The sequence below is a fragment of the Motacilla alba genome, chromosome 5 (genome assembly GCF_015832195.1).
Source record: "Motacilla alba alba isolate MOTALB_02 chromosome 5, Motacilla_alba_V1.0_pri, whole genome shotgun sequence".
NCBI classification, from domain to species: domain Eukaryota; kingdom Metazoa; phylum Chordata; class Aves; order Passeriformes; family Motacillidae; genus Motacilla; species Motacilla alba.
In genome coordinates, this window is record NC_052020.1 from 27,105,637 (window position 1) to 27,124,938 (window position 19,302).

The 19,302-nt window shown below is 44.5% G+C and overlaps 1 protein-coding gene across 3 annotated transcripts in view; it reads right to left on the reverse strand.

Annotated features, from left to right (window-relative positions):
- Positions 1-19,302, reverse strand: part of RGS6 (regulator of G protein signaling 6) — a 257,978-nt gene that overhangs the window by 15,904 nt on the left and 222,772 nt on the right. For 2 of the 3 annotated variants that reach the window (XM_038136985.1, XM_038136983.1), the window contains exons 16-17: positions 11,127-11,216; positions 3,382-3,435 (exon numbers count right to left, since the gene is read on the reverse strand). In XM_038136985.1, the coding sequence (XP_037992913.1) occupies positions 3,382-3,435; positions 11,127-11,216 (144 nt within the window). The remainder of the gene's footprint in view (positions 1-3,381; positions 3,436-11,126; positions 11,217-19,302) is intronic. The other variant, XM_038136984.1, reaches the window with a different exon arrangement.

Here is a 19,302-nt window from a genome sequence, read left to right on the forward strand (position 1 = left end):
ATGTGGAGAAAGAAACTGGCTGTGCAGGAGGACTGAAGGAACAGTCAGAATATGGGGGGATGTGACAAAGAAGGCCAAAGCCTTTAGGGAATTAAGTCTGGCAAGGGATATGAAGGACAACAAAAAGCTTCTAAAGTACATCAGCAGCAAAAGGAAAACTTGGGAAAATGTGGGGCTGCTGCTGAATCAGATGCATGTCCTGGTTACAGAAGACACAGAGAAGACACAGTTACTGAATGTCTCAGTTTTAAGTGCTGAGGTTGGGAATCCCAGAATTTGGAAGTAAGAGAGGAAGGGTGGAAAAAGGGAGACTTCCCGTTGGACATAGAGGGCTGGGTTAGAGATTGACTTGGCAGACTTATGTCCCATAAACTTCCTTTACATTGGGGGTAGCAGAGCACTAGAATAGGCTGCCCAAGGAGTCTCCCTCTGGAGACAGTCCAAATCCACCTGGACACGTTCCTGTGTAACTTGCTCTAGGTGACCCTGCCTTAGCAGGAGAATTGGACTAGGTGATCTCCAAAGGTCCCTTCCAACTGTAACTATTCTGTGATTCTGTGATTTCCCAAAATGCTGGGTCACATGCTATAGCCAAATCTGAAAATTTTCCCAGGGGTCTACTGGCCCTCCCAGTACCAGGCAGAGAAGGACAGTCTGGAGGTGGCCCAGATCCACAGGCAATTAATAGTTCAGTCAGTCTGGGAGACAATTTCACTTCAATTATGGCTCCTTAAGGCAAATAAACTTTTAGCCCTTACTGGTTTTGAGATTTCTCTTACAGCCATCACTGGAAATGTGACCTCATATTAATCTGCTTGCAAAATAGGGTCAGTGCTCCTCCCTTGAAGAAAGACAAACTGGGGGTCTGTTCCAGCCAAACCTTAAGCATATACTTAACTTCATTATGCCTGTGCAGGGCCAGCTTGAATATGAGATCCTGTAATGAGCAATCACAAAGCACAGTGGAGCTCTGGAAGTATGGACCACTGAACTGCTCCACTCCTACACAGTGAGGGAGCTGCAGTGCATATTGGAGAACTAGAGCATATAGAATTAACTTCATCTTAATTCAGTCCCCTGAGTATGCCATAAAGTTCTCACTGGTAATACTGTCCTCTGAGGACATTATGACATGTCAACATAGTGACTATTTTCTCACCTGATGGCAATGAAAAACTGCCATAATGGAAGTATAAAAAATTCAGACTCTTCCTAGTTCTGGTAACTACCATGCCATCAGAAGATGAGATTTTATATCTGTATTAAGAGAAGTGAAAAAAAATATTTACAGCATGCTAGCCAGTAAGACAAAAATGAACTAACATGCCGACCAATCTACTACAATTTTCTTTACAGCTACTTACATTCTAATCATAGCATCCCAAACTTAGCTTGTCAAGTTACCCTTCAAATCAAATGCAAGAGAAAAATCTATCCTTGGCTGTGCAACTATAAACCCAGCCAGTCTAGTAAAGTGAGAGTTACTCTTCCACGTACTTGGCAAATCTGGGAGCAGAATTTACCACTCGATGTAAATATTTCTGCATAGTTTGTTTTAAAAAAAAATTTTAAAAAATCTTTCCTACTCCTTTCCCTGGCAGACTCTTAGAAAGTAGTAAATATGCAGATGGGCATAGTGATATATTTTGTATCAACATATTTTAAATGTGTGCATATGCATTAGCTATATAAATACATTCCCCAGGAAGTCTGCCAGTGGATGTACTACAAAGCCTTGTATGTTACATTTGGGTTTGCTTGCGCAGTAGCACAGCAGTGTCAGGAAGAACTGCTCTCGGTTTATTTGCTCTACAGCAGCTCACACTTACCTGCACAGCTTCCTCTTTCTCTCAGGATTTACAAAGGTACTATATTTATATGCCACGTGTGTATGTAGTGTACATATAAATATACATATATATATATATATATATATATATATATATATATATATACACACACGTAAGAATGTCATAGACTCACAGAATGCTTTGGGTGGGAACCTTAAAGATCATCTAGTTCCAACCCCCTTGTCACAGGCAGGGATACCCTTTATTAGACTAGGTTGCTCAGAGCTCCGTTAACCCTGTCCTTGAACACCTCCTGGGATGGAGCATCTGCAGGTTCTCTGGGTAGCCTGTTCCAGTACCTCACCATCCTCACAGTAAAGATTTTTTCCCAACATCCAATCTAAACCTAGTCTGTTTTAGTTTGAATTAATTCACCCTTGTCCAGTCACAACGTGCTCTTGTAAAAAGTCCCTCTTGTCTTCCTTGTAGGTTCCTTCCAAGTACTGGATGCCCACAATTAAATAACTCCAAAGTCTTCACTTTTCAGACTGAACAAACCCAATTTTCTCAACCTTTCCTTGTAGAAGAGGTACTCTATTCCTCTAATCAACTTTGTGGTCCTCCTCTAGATTCAGTCAATGTCTTTCCTGTCCTGGGGACCAATGTCTTTCCTGTCCAGAGCTGGATGCAACACTCCAGGTGATGGTCTCACAAGAGCAGAGTAGATGGGCAGAATCCCCTTTCACAACCTGTCAGTCATGCTGCTTTTGATGCAGCTCGAAACACAACCTGTGGTGTCCAGTATCCCTGCTACTCCACTCCACTTGCAGTATCTGCCTCTGGTCCTGTCCCCTCTCCCTGCTTCTCCTGCTCTGTAGAAAAATCGCTGCACAGACAGATTCCTGAATGCATGTGGGGCAAGCAGGCCTTGCTGAAGCTCTGGACAGACCGGCTGGAGGTTGGAGACTAATGAAGGACAAAGAGGGAGGACATATGCCTGCTGCCCTTGAGGTCCTGCTGTCCCCTTGTCTAAAAGATTTAACAGTGTCATGTTTCTTGCTGTGACTGTGTTCCTTTTCCGGTGTGGGTATCATGAATGAGGCAAAGGGTATCGCACATCGCTATTCACATTAGCACTGGCAGATGGGGGCAGCGGAGGAAGCGGCTGCAGTGCTGTGGGTGGATATGTATGTGGGGTATCATTATCCATGCACTACAGAACCGCACAGATACTGTTGCAATGGAGCTATGAGAACCATGCTCTTCTACTTCATTGTGCAAGGAAAAGCCACAACAAACACTGTAGTGGGAATGTAGCAAAAAGGCAACTTTGTATTTAATTCTAGACAAAAAAAAAATTAATTTGCTTTTGCAATGATGATAAGCTAGAATGAGCATGATGCCATTTCTCCCCCCACCCCCAGCTCCTTCTTTAGAGCTACTATTTAGATGAGCTACCGTATTAAGAGAGAAGCTGCAAAGATGCTAGCTGCAAAAATAAAGGATGAAATCAAAAGTCAAGCATCCACATTTCCCCCAGATGAAAATGAAGTTCTGAGGAAAGAGAGGAGGGAAAAGAAAAGGAACTTACCACGCTGCGAGTGAACTTTTCTAGAGAAGTTCTACGACCTTGCTCATTCTCTGGCTTAACAGGGAACGAAGTAGGGAGATAAAAATACAGAAAAAAACCCTTCAGCTTAAATGCAGTCTTTTAAAACAGCAGCAAAATATAAGGAAGCAGCAAGAAGAAAAAGTTGTAAAAAAATGTAAAAAGCAGAAATCAATGTTTGCAACAGCAAACATAAGAAATCAAAATGCCTTAAAGAATGAGAGACATCACTACTTGTACTCTCAGAGAATGTCACTTTTTCCTTGTGAGTTTTTTGAATGGTCCATATATGTCTGTGCATTGATGTGTCTTACAGCTGTTGGTATTGATTTCTTGTTCACTGAATTTTCCTTCTGCTACTGTTCAAGCTGGGACATCTGATTCTGGTTAACATCTGCCTAACAGCTATCAGAGGCTCTCATCTACTTGTGTAGAGAGATGAAAAAACCACAGTAGCTTTCACAATATTAAAAAGCAATGTCTGAGTGGATACAGCACTGAAAGAAAACCACCACTGCACTCACTGCCAGTGAACCTACACTCTTCTATTTATCCAAAGAGTAGAGGCATATTTCCAGTAAGTCAAAACACAAGACAGCATATGCATGTCTTTGCAAGACAACAGAAAGATACAGACCAGTTTGGGGCACTGATATTTTTGTACCTGGAGTACAGGACTATTCATATGCAAGAAGCCATTCAATTGCACTGTGAGAAAACAAGTGTGTGCATCCTGGCTTTATTAACACATCCCTGAGAAGGTTGCTCACTGCAGCGCTTCGTTCATTTGGCACAAGGGAGATCTAATCACCACTAACAAGGAAGAACTAAATAATTTATTGGCATGTTTGCTGGACTATCTAAGAGAGAAAAGTAGTTATAGAAAAGAAACTCACTCCTACAAAAGAAAGCTCACTGCAGTCAGAAAGCTGTGGGCACTGCAGATTTCCAGGAGAGACACTTATTTTAATGTGGTGAGCCAGCAAAATGGGGGTGGTAAGATGGAAGTAAAACTGCCATGAAGGGAATAAAGAGCTACATGTAAGGGAAAACCACAGCAATGATGGTGCATCACAATGCACTGGAAACAAGCACTGCACTGGAGAGGCACCTACCTGACATACCATCTGCCACACATTCAGCTGCAGTAACAATCCCCAGGGCAAAGGACCAGTGCAAAAATCAGATAGAGAAGCCATAAAAAGCCAAAACCAGATAAATTGGATGAGAAGTTGTGTAGCTGAGTCTAGGCAAAGCCTTTTGATTCTTCTGCATGTTTATCACAGCTTTCACTGTTCTCTGATGCCTACAAGGTTAGTCTTAAGCATCTCATGGAGAAATGGGGCAGAATGTCCCTGCTGCACCACCAAATATGAGACCAAAGCATAAGGCCCTTTTAAGACAAGCAATATTCTTTATCCAGAAGAAAGAAACAAGCAACCTTCACACTTATAACCAATTGAGGAAGCCACAGAATCAGCTCTGATGTCCCAAAGTGCTATCAAAAGTGAAAGCTAGAGGCACATCATTTTAGCCCACACAGAGAATGGAGCCAAGGCCTCAAAGCAAGTACCAAGGAATAAAGGAGCCTTCCTGGCTGGCAGGAAGGCAGTGATGTACCCAGTCCAATGATCCCCAAAGGAGTATTTAACATGCACTAATCCAAGGGTTAATTGCCTCTCCTTGCAAGTGAGAGGAGAGAAAAGGCAAAAGAAACGTCAGCCTGACTCTTTGGCTGAGTATTAGAGTCATACAAGTGCTCAGATCATCACAGATTCCCTCTTGGAAGTAGCCTCAGTGGTGTTCCTACACCCCAAGACAGCAGAGGTGACCGAGAGGAGATGCATTCCTGCCACTTTGGCTGGACATGTCCCAGTGAGCAGGACTGAGGAGAGCAGTGCCCAGCTGGGCACTGGGCCTCTACGCAGGTCTCCTGCAGGGGTGGTAAGACCCACCAGCAGCCAAGTTAAAGACACAATTTCAGGAGAAGAAATACCTGAACAAAAGACTGAGTGTTCTGCAAGGCTCCTTAGGGGGGGCAAGGCATGTGGGGTCTGCAGCATGATATTGTTGCAGGCTGGAAAGTCAGTGTCTGGACCAACTGCATTTTGAAGTGGAGCTCTGGTGTGCACTGGGGTCAAAGGACAGTGTGCTGCTATACAGGCCACATTTCACCCCTGTACTCACTGTCAAAATTTAGTATCTGTTTTTTCTACCAGCAAGGTGATGCATCTTCCCACCCAGCAGAAAGGCAGGATGATAAACACCTTGTTGAGGTGCTGAGAGCTTGTCCGGTGCAGGGGTCTCCACACGAGGCTGTTTGCTGCCTACCACAGCTGAGGATGTGTGGGGAAGCAGCACACAGAGCACCGACCGTGTCTCACAGAAGCGTCTTGCACAGCACAGTCTGCAGTCACTCTGCACATTTGGCATGGCAGTGGCAGGCTGGGACCAGCTGGATGCGTGGAAAGCTCATCCCCATAGCATCCAGCTCTGAGTCAAAGCATGACATTTTCTAGTGAAATAAAAAGCAGCTGAGGCAGGCTGGCTGCAGAGTGATGAGCTGGCTTGAGCAGTTTGAATGTCCGTGGGTGTGGGTGCTGGCTGTTCAGCTCGCTGGCTCTTCCTGTCTGCTTGTCCGTGTGGCTGGCTGCCTGCCGTGCAGGGAATGCCTGCCCACAGCACGGGGCTGAGCTGGAGAGGCTGCCTTGCACACCAGATGAAGGAAATTTAAAAATAACAAAGTGCAAAAAAGAAAAAAAAGAATTGAAAGACTGAATCCCACCTATCCCAGTCCTGGGAACAGATCTGGGGTGTGGACCCTAGAGCCATCGCCTGCTACAGCAGCCACAGCAGCCTTTGCACAAACATACACTGTGTGTGCAAAGGGGCAAAGGCAGACAAACACATGTGCATGCCAGGTCATGCAGTCCTCCCAGGTGCAAAAAATGCAATCTTTGCCAGTAAATACACCAACAGACTCCACCAGCTAATGGCAAAGGAATATGCATTTGGATAAAATAAGAAACAACCATCAGATGAAAACCTCTCAGCCCAGGCAGACAACAGAAAAATAGAGCTCACCACATAGAAGCCATTCACTAATTATTGACTGGCTTCTCCGAATTTTCCTTTTTTTTTTTTAATCATTTACCCAGCCATCCAAACTTTAAGTTCCTTTGTATAGATTCTGCTTGCATGGAAATTAAGTAGAAGAAAACTTAAGAAAACCAGCTGACGCTGATTATTAAAAGTAATTACGAGAAAATTGCTCAGCATCTTTATAACATTCAAGACAAGTCCTGGCACTGAATCAAACTGGCCATGTGTGCCCTGATGGGACTGAGAAGGGGGCATAATCTGCAACAGGAACCTTCCTGGGCAATACAGAGCAGCTGAAAACAGGGGGTGTGGTTAAAAGCAATGCATCAAAAGGTGTGTGCTAGAAATGGAGCCTGCTCCTCATGGCATGAAGCTCCTAAGTATTCCCTTGCTAACACTTTTTGCCAGGGATATGAAAAGGGCTAGGGAAATACATATAGGAACTCAGTCTTCTGAACATAAGGTCTGCAAAGTTCTCTACCTCCCTCCCTCCACGGATTTATTTTGTTGGTTATTGAATCTTTTTTTTTTTTTTTTTGGTATGAGACCAGGGTTTGGAGTGGAGTTTATTTTGAATTTGGTGAAAAATAATGTGTTCTGGAGGGAATAGGATCAGATAAAAATAAAGGATAATAATATCCCTGACCCTGGGTTCAGAAAAGGCCAGGAGCAGATCCTGGGCTTCTCAGGAGGTCACATCTACTTGTCCAAAGTGAGAAAGCAAAGGGCATGTACAGTGCTACTAAGTGGCCAGAGTATTTTGCATATATCTTGTGTTTATTTGAATAGGATCATGGTGAATTCACACTTTCCTGAACCTGCTGGAGAGCAAAACAATGCTCTAAACCAAGAAAATACCAACCTGCCCTTCCCTCAGTGCTGCAGGGCTCACTCCCATGGCTTCACAGCCTGTCTGCACTACAGCTGTGGCTGTCTTACCAGGATGCTTCCCTGCCTATGGGCAGGGCCGGATGGCAGGAAGCCACCCCATCCCAAGCTGACATGAACACCAGCACTGTGACAGTTCAGCTGCCGCTTCAGTAATGCAGAGATGCCAACCAATGGCATTGTTTCACCTTTACAGTGAGTAATGGAAAGTACCTCGAGGCCTTTTCTGTTCCTTTTGCTCCCTTCTCTGCAAAAATAACTAGCAGAGCACGTGTCTGGCTGCTTCTTCACCATTAACAAAAGTTCCCGTGCTCTTGCATCCCCTTCCATGGTGCACTAGCTAATCTACAATGCTCTTTCCCCAGGGAATAAACCCCTGCTCTGCAGCCAAGTCACTCTGCCAAAATGCCTCCTTGCCTTGACTGACAAGTGTTGCAGCACTTGTCCTGCCAGGTGGATCAATGCTGTCTAAGGACATCCAGCCACCATTCTGGCTACTGTGGAGAAGGGCTGGAGGGCAATGCAGTGGTGATTACCTGCTGTGGGTACCCTGCAGCAAGGTGCATATCAGCAGAAACAGGAGCAGGTCAGTGCTTGACTCTGCATAGCACCAGCGGGGCGTGTTGCATAGATACACAAATAAAATGCAGCAAGTCGCTCAGGGATCTCAGCACATCCAGCCCTTCAGTGCCGAGCCAGACACCTTCAGCAGATACATGATTTCTACCTGCTGCAGAGAGGGGGCTGGGAATGGAGGCTCAGAGCTCCAGTTGGGCTGGGCATATGGCCATTCCTCCTGAGGACAGGGCTGTGCGCTCATCTCTCCTCCAGCCTGGCAGGGAGGAGGCCTTCTGTTCAAGGCAGAACGCTACGCCCAGTTTTTCCCCTCTGCAGCTCACTGCTTCTAATCACACCCTTGCTGGAGGCCAACTTCATGTTCCCTGCTGAGCACCATGAATCTGCAGGATTGAGGCCAGTAATACTGTGGTTACTTGCAATAATGACACTGGGAAGAACGGAGAAAAAACATCTAAAACGGATTAACAAAATATGTATGTCTGGTCTGTACACAGCCTATGTCTGCTGTCTTGCATCAGTTAGTGGTGTGAACAATATGTTCCCCTCATAATTCTGTCATTGTATCTCAATCCCAACCCAGAAGTTTTTCTCTCTCCATTACTGTACCCCCAGAGCAGGCATGGAAAGCTCTCACATCTGTGGTTATTGTATGGTGCGGAAGTAACTTTTCAAACTTACAGTATTTTACAAATACCAGAAATGTGAAGTATGTTTTGAAGCACTAATCAAGCTTTGGCATCTCTCTGCTGAGGAGGTCACTATTATTATTGCCCTTTGAAAAAGAGGAGGATATAGGGTGAACTTCTTTTTCCCCAAGCTCACACATGAAATTAAGTGGGGTAACCAGGAAAAGCATAGAGATTTTATGGTTCCCAGTTCTGTGCTCTAGCCACACAGTCTACCTTTCCCTTTTGCCTGTCCTCTCAGTTTGCCATAACCCAGAGCTGAAGGGCAAAAGATCCTAAATGACACAAACTTATCCACAATACATTAATGTGGGAATCTGAAGCCGTAGTTCATTTGCTTAGTGCAAGCCACTCTTTTTACCCCACGTCCATCATGCTGTGCTTCTGACAGAACTTATTTTCAGTAATGAAAGTAAGCTATGTCATATCAGTGTGGTATACAAGCCATGTGAGGATAATGACTTTGGGGAAAGACAGGCCTCAGAGAGATGTACTCATCACAACTTAAAGAACTGCAGTGAGTTTCTATTTACATTAGTAAATCCAGGACTTTGTTTGCAGGCTCTAAACCAAATTCTCCATCCATGCAGGCTCTGATGTGTCACTGGGTTCCTCTTTTCATTCCCTTGCTTTCTAGCTATTTAGAGGAATTTTAAAAGGCCGCCTCTCAAAGCTGCACCAAACATCCTAAAGATAGGACCATGTAGCTCAGCATACAGAAATGTCATGTTCTTTTTATCATCATCTCTGTACCTACTGTTTCCAAAACATTCACTTGCCCAACACAGTGTAATGTGGTTGCAAAGAGCTTTGCAGGCTCTGGAGTAATACCAACTCCCCTCCTGCATAATGTGCAGCTGATGAACGGCACATCTGCAATGATCTACTCCTGCCTTTTTTGTGCCTTCATATGTTTACTTGTGCACCCACAGCTCTTTCTAAAAGAAACTTGATTCTTACTTTCACGGTTGCGTTAACATGACACCAAAACCTGCTCCTGCGGCAGTTTGCGGGGGGATGAGGATGTCATGCTGACACATCCAGGGCTTGATCTGACAGCAAACAAGGATTGCAAAAAAATAAACCTCTGGTTTGAATGGGTTTGGCTGGGAGGAGAAAGCTCTCCTGGCTTTCAAGCACATGAACCCTCATGTGTTCAATGGAGACTGGGGGGTAGGGGGGCCATTAGCTGCGGGGGGTAGGAAGATGGCAGAGGCTTTTATGGTTTATACCCTCAGAAGACTTTGCCTCACACTTCCTTCATTCCCCAGTCTCTGAGCTAAGTCAGGTCTAACTCTTCCAAATTTAAGCACTGGTTTATGCTGTCTCAGACCAGACATTTTGAAACAGAAGGCTGACTGCTGCTCTCCACTACCTTTTGGTAATCCACCTGCCAGTAGTCTCAGGCACAGCAGACAGAGGGGCTTGTCTTCTTTTGTCACCATATGCATGCTTTTAGGGCACACAATGACAATCAGGACAAAAATACCACTGGGATTTCATTGTATTGTGCCGATGCAATGTAATTTGGCAGCACACAGAGAATGCAGCAGAAAAGCAGCAAGGAAGATGGTGATGGGAAACCACACACTCAGGCTGAAGGAGTCAGGAGTCAGTTTATGTACAGTCCTGGGAGCCAAATGCAATGGGCACACACACACGTACATGGCATGCACATGTACACAGACACACACATAGAGCTATGGGAATTAATCAGGAGTTGCAGGAAGCACTTGAGCACAGCCACAAAGCAGAAATCAGTAGCTTATCTCCTAGACCACTCAGAAAGAGGGTACTTGAGGACAGGAGTTGTAACTCTACATAACTACTCCTTTGCTACCCTGATCTGGAGGCTCCTGACAGAATCATGGTGCTGGCAGAGCTCATGCAGATACCAAAAAGGATGAGAAGAGCTCAAACCTAGATTTCCTATGAGACAATGTGGCTGGAATTTTTGATTACTACATGCATTGCAATTATTTCCTGTCTCTGAGGAAATGGAAGCATCTCTGGGGAGGCAAAAGCAAGGGAAAATACTATGGGAATTGCTGCAGGGGGATCTATAGGTAAGGCATCCAAAGGGAATATCACATGGTGAGGCTAGGGAGGTGAAAACCTTAATAGGTGAATTTTGCACCAGAAATGAACAGATTGATGGGTTCTGCTTTTCATACCACATACCATCTTATCCATGAGAAGGAGGTAATACAATTTTTATTGCCTGCACTGAGTTTGGGAGACAGCTGTGCAAGACAAACACCTTCCCATACTACTTTTACCATGTTTTCCCCAAAACTCATGCTGAGGCTGTGCACATGGATGCCATGCCCCCAGTGAAGAAGATAAAAGTGCTCATTCCCTTCTTAAAGGAAAAAAAAAGCAAACAATATTTTCACTTTCACACTAGCAGCAAGCAGCAGGCGAGAATCAAGACGTGCTAAGAGATGCAAGCATGTCCTTTCCAACTGATACCTTCTTCTTTGCCAGCAGTAAGTCCTGGTAAGCATTCGAACGCAGAAAGCGCGCGTAGCTGTCACTCTTCATCAGCTTGTAAATGTGCTCCTGTGGGATAGGGGGAATGAGAGACAGAGAAGTGTTATCAAACCTCATTTAGACATCACAGGAACTTAAAACACGGAGAATTAGAAGGAAGAGAGACTGATCGGAGTTCTAATTAAGTCTGCTGTTATTGATTATCTGTGTTGTGGTAGTGTACACGAGGTCCATCCTGGGGCAGGACCCTGCTGTGCCTGGGGCTGTATGAACACAAAACAGGAGAGACTGCCCTCACCCCAAATGCTGGCACACATTATTCACTCATCAGGATTATTCTGCAAAGATTGCAAATCTCTGAAGTCCCCAGATTGTAAGAAAGTGCCTACCCTGGAAAGAAGAAATAAACACCAGAAATTGTCTCACAGATTAGGTTTCATTTTACCAGCTACAGATACTTGAACAATCACTCAGCACTCCCTTTCTGTTCATGGAGGGGAACTGATACGTGCACACATTTCATCTCCACTTTAGACATGCACTCAAGTAAGCCAATGTGTTAATGTCCTCAAAAAGCCCGTATCTGTGGTGACTACGCAGGGAAGTTATATGACTAGCTCCGATGTGGATGGCTACATCCTATGTATGAAGTTACCCTGGATGAGTCTCTCTGTTAGAGTCTTCTCTCAAGTCGAACTGCCGTTACCAGTTTGTTCTGAGAGCACTTACTATATGTATCTTCAAATTTAAAAAGTGGTGTTTCACTGCAGCAGAACTTAACGCATATCCTTTTCTGATTTCCTTGCTAAGCTTTACTTTCCTGCTGAGAATCCCTTAACACAGTCAGCTTTTCTCCTAGTTATCCCTGGATTTACAAAAGATATTATCCCAAACACCAGAAAAATCAAATCAAAATACTTTGACCAAATAATGACTGAGAACACACTAAAGGGCTCAAGAGAAAAACAGGCACCTTGGACCTTTCTCTTAGACTTGGCCCAAGGAAGCACTTTTATAGAGTCAATGAGCAGTTTTATCTATAGTGAATTATACAATGTGAAATATTCTCTCCTGCCCTAAAGCCATTGTACATGAAACTTTAGAAGAACCAAGCCAGACAGAAGTCGCATAGCTTATTTCAGTGTGTTAACAAGCCAAGCAGAATTCCCTTATCTTCACCATCACGGGTAATTAGCAATGACCTGTCTGTACACAGAAGAACTGCTTAAATCAGCTTTCTTACACTATTTGGTGTAGTTCTATGAGGGCCACTGGTTTTCCTTTGACACAGCATAAATGTATTCTTTGAGCTACATCCTGGTGCGGAACAATTTTTACTGGTTAATTTCCATACTTGCTTTTAGTCTTGACAGATCCTCATCTATCCAAAGGACAGCACAAGATTTTGCAATAGAATAGTTCATATAAAGCTATTTAGCAACTGTCACCCTTCTTGCTTCAGAAAAAACACATGGTAGGGCACAGTTTCATACTCATCATGTACAGCATTTCCATGAGATTTGACATCCAGCTGTGGGACATTTTTTCTATTTATGCAGGACAGAATGAGCCAAGTACGCCCTAAGACAAGAAGAGGGAAAATGATGCACATCATGGATATGATCATCAAAAGGTTTGTATTCTCTCACATGAATAAGGATTTTCAATATCGGTTTTCTCTTAAATACTTCAACTAGCATAAACTCAAGACTCTGTTGATTTAAACCCAACCACTCCTCAACCAGTTTGCCTGTACTGCTACCTCTTAAGGTTTCCAAGGAGGCTCCATGACCTCCTAATGAGTTCTTTGTAACTACCTGGGAAACAAACCCACCTAACTGGTGCTTTTCCAGGACCATGAGGAGACTGATGAGTAGGTGGGCACCTTGTAGCCCTTCAACAGTAAAGGGCCTGAGTGGTCTCCAGAGCCTTCATCCTCTTATGGGTCTTCTTTACAGCAGCCAGTACATGCAGGGTGCTGGTGGGACAGGTGCTGAGTTGGGCAGGAAGGTGCTATGGCTCAAGCAACATGGTGGGTGAAGGGGATATTTATATTGACATTTTGCTAGGCGTGATTAATTTTTGCTGTCTTTGGGCTCCAAATGTTTTCTTTACCAATGGTGAGACAACTGTGTCTGGTCTGAAACATGATGATAACATTTTTGGAAAATAACTTCCAGTTTTCATTGCCACACAAACAGAAGCAAAGGACAATACATGAGGCTGGCCATATGACCCAGCTGTATGCCAGCGACAACTATCATTCTTGCTCATGTCAAGACAACTTCATGTATTTGACCTTAAAACAGTATAAACTCAGTTACTGGTGGTCAGAAAGAGAAAAAATTGCTTTGATTCTGAGATGAAATAAACCACAAACTGCCTTCTTAACTGAAGCCCTTCCCTGAAACAGGACTATTGCACAGCTACAGCTCTGCTGCCACTGCAGTTACCTAATTGGTATGAAGCATTTTCTCTGCTTTTCACATCCTGGAATCACTTATCAGCAACAGTGCTACCTTTCAGCTGATTGCCACAGATATAATCAAACAGGGAATAACTATTCCTAGGCTTTGAATGCTAATGAAGAAAGAAGGTTGGGCATAGGAAAAGGAGAGACATGCATAGCTTCAGAAGCAAACTTTACTTTTTAATTGTAAGAATTCAAAGGGCTTGCTTTCAGCAATCTCTAGACTGAAGGCATGAATGATACACTAGTAATTTATTTTACAACACTGCATTTCTGAAGCACCTACTGGAAATCTGAGCCAGTTGCTCAGATCAGCAAAGACTGCGTTCCAATTTGCAAAAGTACAGGACAGCTTGCATTGCTACAGTGAAAATCCCTACTGAGACTGCACCATGAAGATTTCTGCTAAAATTTGGCTGTGATATGTGCCCAGCCCATTTACACACCAAATCTAGCTGCAGGATGGGAAAAGCCAGTGACTGGAACATTTGTTTCGATCTGTAGCCTACTCTGCTCTTTGCCACAAAGCTATTTTCTCTTATGCATTCTAGAATCTGCAACTTCCTAGGGGGAACCTACAGCTAGTGTTTAGTAGCTCCTCATTCCATAAATACATTGAAGACTACTGGAGATCTAACAACTGATCACATTCTTCTGTGGAAGCCTGAGCAACAGGCAGAGGTGTGGGCTTGGATTTAGTTGCTCTGTGCAATATGTGCAAATTGTCTTGCTCTTCTCTGTCATGGATTTTTAGCTCACTTGGGATCATTGCAACCCACTGGTCTCTCACGTCTTATTTTACTGAGTAGTTGGGTTTTTTTCCACCTTTTTATCACATGGTGAAAAGAAAGGACACCCACAATAAAGACTGAAATTTCCCAATGCTATGCACTTTATCAACATGCACAATCTCCCTGACATTACACAACAGTGCTGGTAAGAAGTTTGAGCTTTTCCATCCCTATACTGAGGTAATTCTCCATTTTTAAAGTTATTACAGGGTGATGAGCTCACTACTGCTGGTTCCCTAAACAGAAAAAGTAAATGCACTACCTGTGTAACTTTTAACAATGCAGCTGCAGACATTCTAGTCTCTTGCACTGTGAGAAGTCTGTCCAGAATTATCACTGCAACACTTCTTAACAAGTGCCATGGTAAGTTCCTGTGCCCCATCTGCACAAGAGCAGGAGGACCATTTCTTCTAGGTGGTGCAGGCTCTCCTAGCCATTGCCATGTACCACTTGCCAAGTATGGCTCAGTCTCACAGCTCCCTGCTCCAGCCCTAAGACAGCAATCCTTTAGGGAGTTACTTTGCAAACCCAAGGATTTAAAACAATCATCTAACAAAACTGCCCAAGCGATCTATTAAACCATTAAACAAGGTAGCTTATAAAAACAGACAAAAGGCAGGAAAAAAAAGTCTTTAAAGATTTGGCCAGCAATTGACAGGCATCACGTGTCCCACTGGTCTCCCCTGCAGCCTTGCCAGCTCTGAGCACAGAGCTGCCATCTCAGGCCACTGCAGTGGCAGCTGCAAGTGGAGACAGGGAATGACTTGACATGTGTGAGGGAGCCCTGGCAAGCGGGCTTTTTGAGCTGACCGGTCACTCAGTCCCTCACTCAGTCCCTCACACAGCATGCTGCTGATGAGTGCTAGCTGTACTGATACTCCCCTGTGACAATGGGTGCACATTGGGAAATGTCAGTCTAACATGGAGAGTGACACAAAAACCTGCTTTTCTAAGTGCAGTGAATTTCATCTCCAGGAAGCAAACAAATCCCTTACAAGACTCATGCAAACAGAGCGGGTTTGCTATCAAAGGTCCCCGTGACTGTTGTTTCCCAGCTCTTGAACCAAGGCAACAGAGGCAATGGGATCTGAGAAAAAGGCAGACCCTCTTTTGTGTTTTATGCACCTGAATCACATCTCCTCCATGGTGGGGAAAATATGCAGTGGTCCTGGGGGCTGTCCAGCTTCACTGAGCATACTCTCTGTACATGGTCTTCTGTCATCAGAGTTACACTTCAGACAACATAACCATTCCACTTGCCACAACCATTACATGATATAAAGAAGAACAAACAGTATATTTAAAAGGGGGAAATGTTGTCCCTTCTAGAAAAAAATGAACCAATGAGATAAATCATAAAAAAATTCTCTTTTACAATTATGTGAAGCCAACAGGAAATCCCACCCCTGACAGCTGACAGCTTAAGTGCAGAGAAATAAACCCTGATAAGATTCAGCATCTCTTGGCTATTTTCCTTCCACAAGCTTTACCTTTGGAAAGAGATGAAGGACAGGCTTAGTAAATTATTCCTGACAAGAGGGGAAAGGGGGAGGAAAAAATAAAGTTTGCAATCCAGACAGGAATGTAGGAGGTGGCTGAGATAGCAGAAACCATCTCAAAGCTGCACCTGCTCCAAATCAATGTGCTGCAATGTGATCTCAGGTCTCTCTTCCCCCTTGCAGTCAAAGCACAGTGACCCTGAGGAGGGCATGGCTGCCAGATAAGCAGAACATTGGAACACTCAAGAAAAATGTGGTAAAAAACCTGAATGATAAAAAAATAGTAACATCTGATTTGCATAAGGCACGTGGTAGATCCCAGGAATTACCTTCTCTGTTAAGAATGTTTATTTTTAGCAGAAAACCTTGGTTCTTTCCTCTGATTTGTGTATATGAGACAAGAAGAGAATTGGTGGTTAAACATCCATTCCTAATTCCACTAGTATTTTACTCATGTTGTTATTTTGTGACAGGCAGGCTTGAGATTTTTTTTTTTGAGTTGTGAAGGCCAAGCACAATGCTCTCATGAACTCTGAACACCAGCTAGATTCCAGAAAGCTTTGAATTTGAACTTGCTGATATAAATTTTTCCCTGTTTGGGCCTAAACACAGCTGCAAACTTCAGGTGATGATGGGGAATAAGGAAATGGCCAATTCTTTGCTCACTTCAAGCACAGGTTTCCCATTTAGCACATTTATGGAACAGATCATCTTGACTACCATTACACAGCATGTACAGAACAACCAAGCGATCAGGCCCAGCTAGCATGGGTATAGGAAAAGCACGTCCTGCCTGACAAACCTGATCTCCTTTTATGACCAGGTGGATGAGGGAAAGGCTGTGGATTAAGTCTACCTGGACTTCAGCAAAGCCTTCTATACTGTCCCTCATGGCCTTCTCCTGGAGAAGCTGGCAGCCCCTGGTTTGGTAGAGGTGCACTCTTTGCTAGGCTAAAAACTATCAAAATGGCTGGGCTAAGAGAGTGGTGGTGAATGGAGTCACATCCTGGCAGCTAATCACCAGTGGTGGCCCCAGAGCTCAGTATTGGGGTCAGCCCTGTTAACATCTTTATTGATGATCAGGATGAGGGGATCAAGTGCACCATCAGCCAGTTAACAGATGACACTAAGCTGGGTTGATCTGCTGGAGGGCAGGAAGGCTCTGCAGAGGGATCTGGACAGGCTGGATCAATGAGCCAAGGCCAGTGGTAAGAGGTTCAGCAAAGTCAAGTGCCAGATCCTGCACTTGGCTCACAACAACCCCATGCAGTGCTACAGGCTGGGGGATGAGTGACTGGAAAGCTGCCTGGCAGAAAAGGACCTGAGAGAGCTGGTCTGCAGCAGCTGAACATGAGCCAGAGTGTGCTCAGGTGGTCAAGAAGGCCAATGGTATCCTGGTCTGTATCAGCAATAGCATGGCCAACAGGACCAGGGCAGTGACTGTCCCCCTGAACTTGGCACTGGTGAAGCCACACTTTGAGTCCTTTGTCCAGTTTTGAGCCCCTCACTGCAAGAAGGAAATTGAGGTGTTGGAGAATGTCCAGAGAAGGGCAATGAAAATGGTGATGGGCCTAGAAAGTTACTTAGATAAGGAGCAGCTGAGGGAGCTGGGATTGTTCAGCCTGGAGAAAAGGAGACTCAGAGGCAACCTTATCACTCTACAACTGTCTGAAAGGATGGTGGAGCCATGTGGGGGTCAGCATCTTCTCCAAGGTAGCCAGCAACAGAATGAGAAGAAATGTCCTCAAGCTATACTAGCAGAGGTTCAGGTTGGACGTCAGGAATAATTTTTTCACTGAAAGGGTGGTTAAGCAATGGAATGGGCTGCCCAGGGAGACAGTGGAATCACCAGCCCTGGAAGTGTTCAAGAAATGAATGGAGGTGGCACTTAATGCTGTGATTTAATTGTGTTCAGTCAAAGGCTGTACTCATAATCTTTGGGGTATTTTCCCACCTTAATGATTCTATTCCATGATTTTTAGCTCATTTTTGGGAGTTAAGGCTAGATAGCTGTTGAGATGTACTTGAGCTGCAAGGGTCCACTTTGCCTTTTGTGGTCAGAACTGGTCAGCTATCCCACTGGATAGCTACAGCACACATCAGGATTCTTTTGGAGCACTCCTTTACCCTGTCACCAACACCTGCTATTAACTAGTGAGAGCTGATTTGGAGACCCCTTTTGTATTGCAAGCATGCAGCCGAACCTCTGACCAACTCCAAAGGAGATTTGCAGCATGTCAGACAAATCCATTAAAAGAAAAGGCCACAAGCAATGTAAAGCAGTAGATTAAACAACTAAATAAATAACAGCATACTGCAATGAATGCTAATATTTGTGCTACCTGTATGCTTGGCACTGGGGAGGAATTTACTGCAGATTCACACATGAGAGAGTGCTGCCTGAGTGAAGGCCTTGTGGCCTTTGCTGGAAGGATGGGATGAGATGCCAGCTGAGAACCTGCCTGGAGTTTGTTTTTGGAAGAGCTGTCTCTATAGTACAAAGAGGACGTGGGAAGGAGAAAGCAGATGCTTCTGCGAGCACATGGTGTGTGACTGCTGCACCTTCCAATTACACTTGGCAGCAGCCTAATGCCTGTCCGTCAGCACCCCTGCTCTGCACAGACATTTGTGGCAAAGGAGCTGAGGTTAACCCCTGTGCCAGCACACACACATACTGCAGTCAGCAAAACCTGCTATCCACAGGTTGTTAGAGATGTGTCCTCTTAACTCTGCTGTACTCTTCCCAACTCATCCTCAGGAGTCCTGTTTCACCAGCAGAACCCCCTACCACACCACCACCAGGATCTCCCAAAAAGCCAAAGAAAGGAAAGGACACCTACTCCTCTTTAGCAGTTGCTTGTGCCAAAACTGAATGTAACGCATTTTAGGAGCAATTATGATCAATTGCATTCAACCTAAATGATGGTGCTAAAATGTGCTTTGGAAAAAGCAGTAACAACTGCTGCATCAGCCCTGGAACCTGAAGTAGTTGGTAGCACACACAGTTGAGATGAGTTAAACAGTGAGGAAGCTGCAGAAGAGACCTTCACATTTGCCCTGATTGAACTTGATGGGAAAACAGCTGTAGGGGTGAGAAAGCAGGGAAACACGTATTTTTTATTCTAATTCCCCTTAATGTTTCCAAATCCCCACTAAGAACGCTTTTGGATCTGCTTATTCTGGTCTCTGCCTTTAGGATTTCACTCCTCTCAAAAATGCTGTAGTGCCTGTTTGAGCTGCCTGCCTGCATGAACCAGGGTGAGCCCCTTCCCGGAGCCTCTCTGCTAGCCGGCAGTGCTGCCATCTAGCAGGGCCAGGCGGGACTGGGTGCTCTGGCTGCTGCGGGACTGCGTGGCTGTCCTGGATTTATAGTTGGAAGAGAAGTGCTTCAGGTT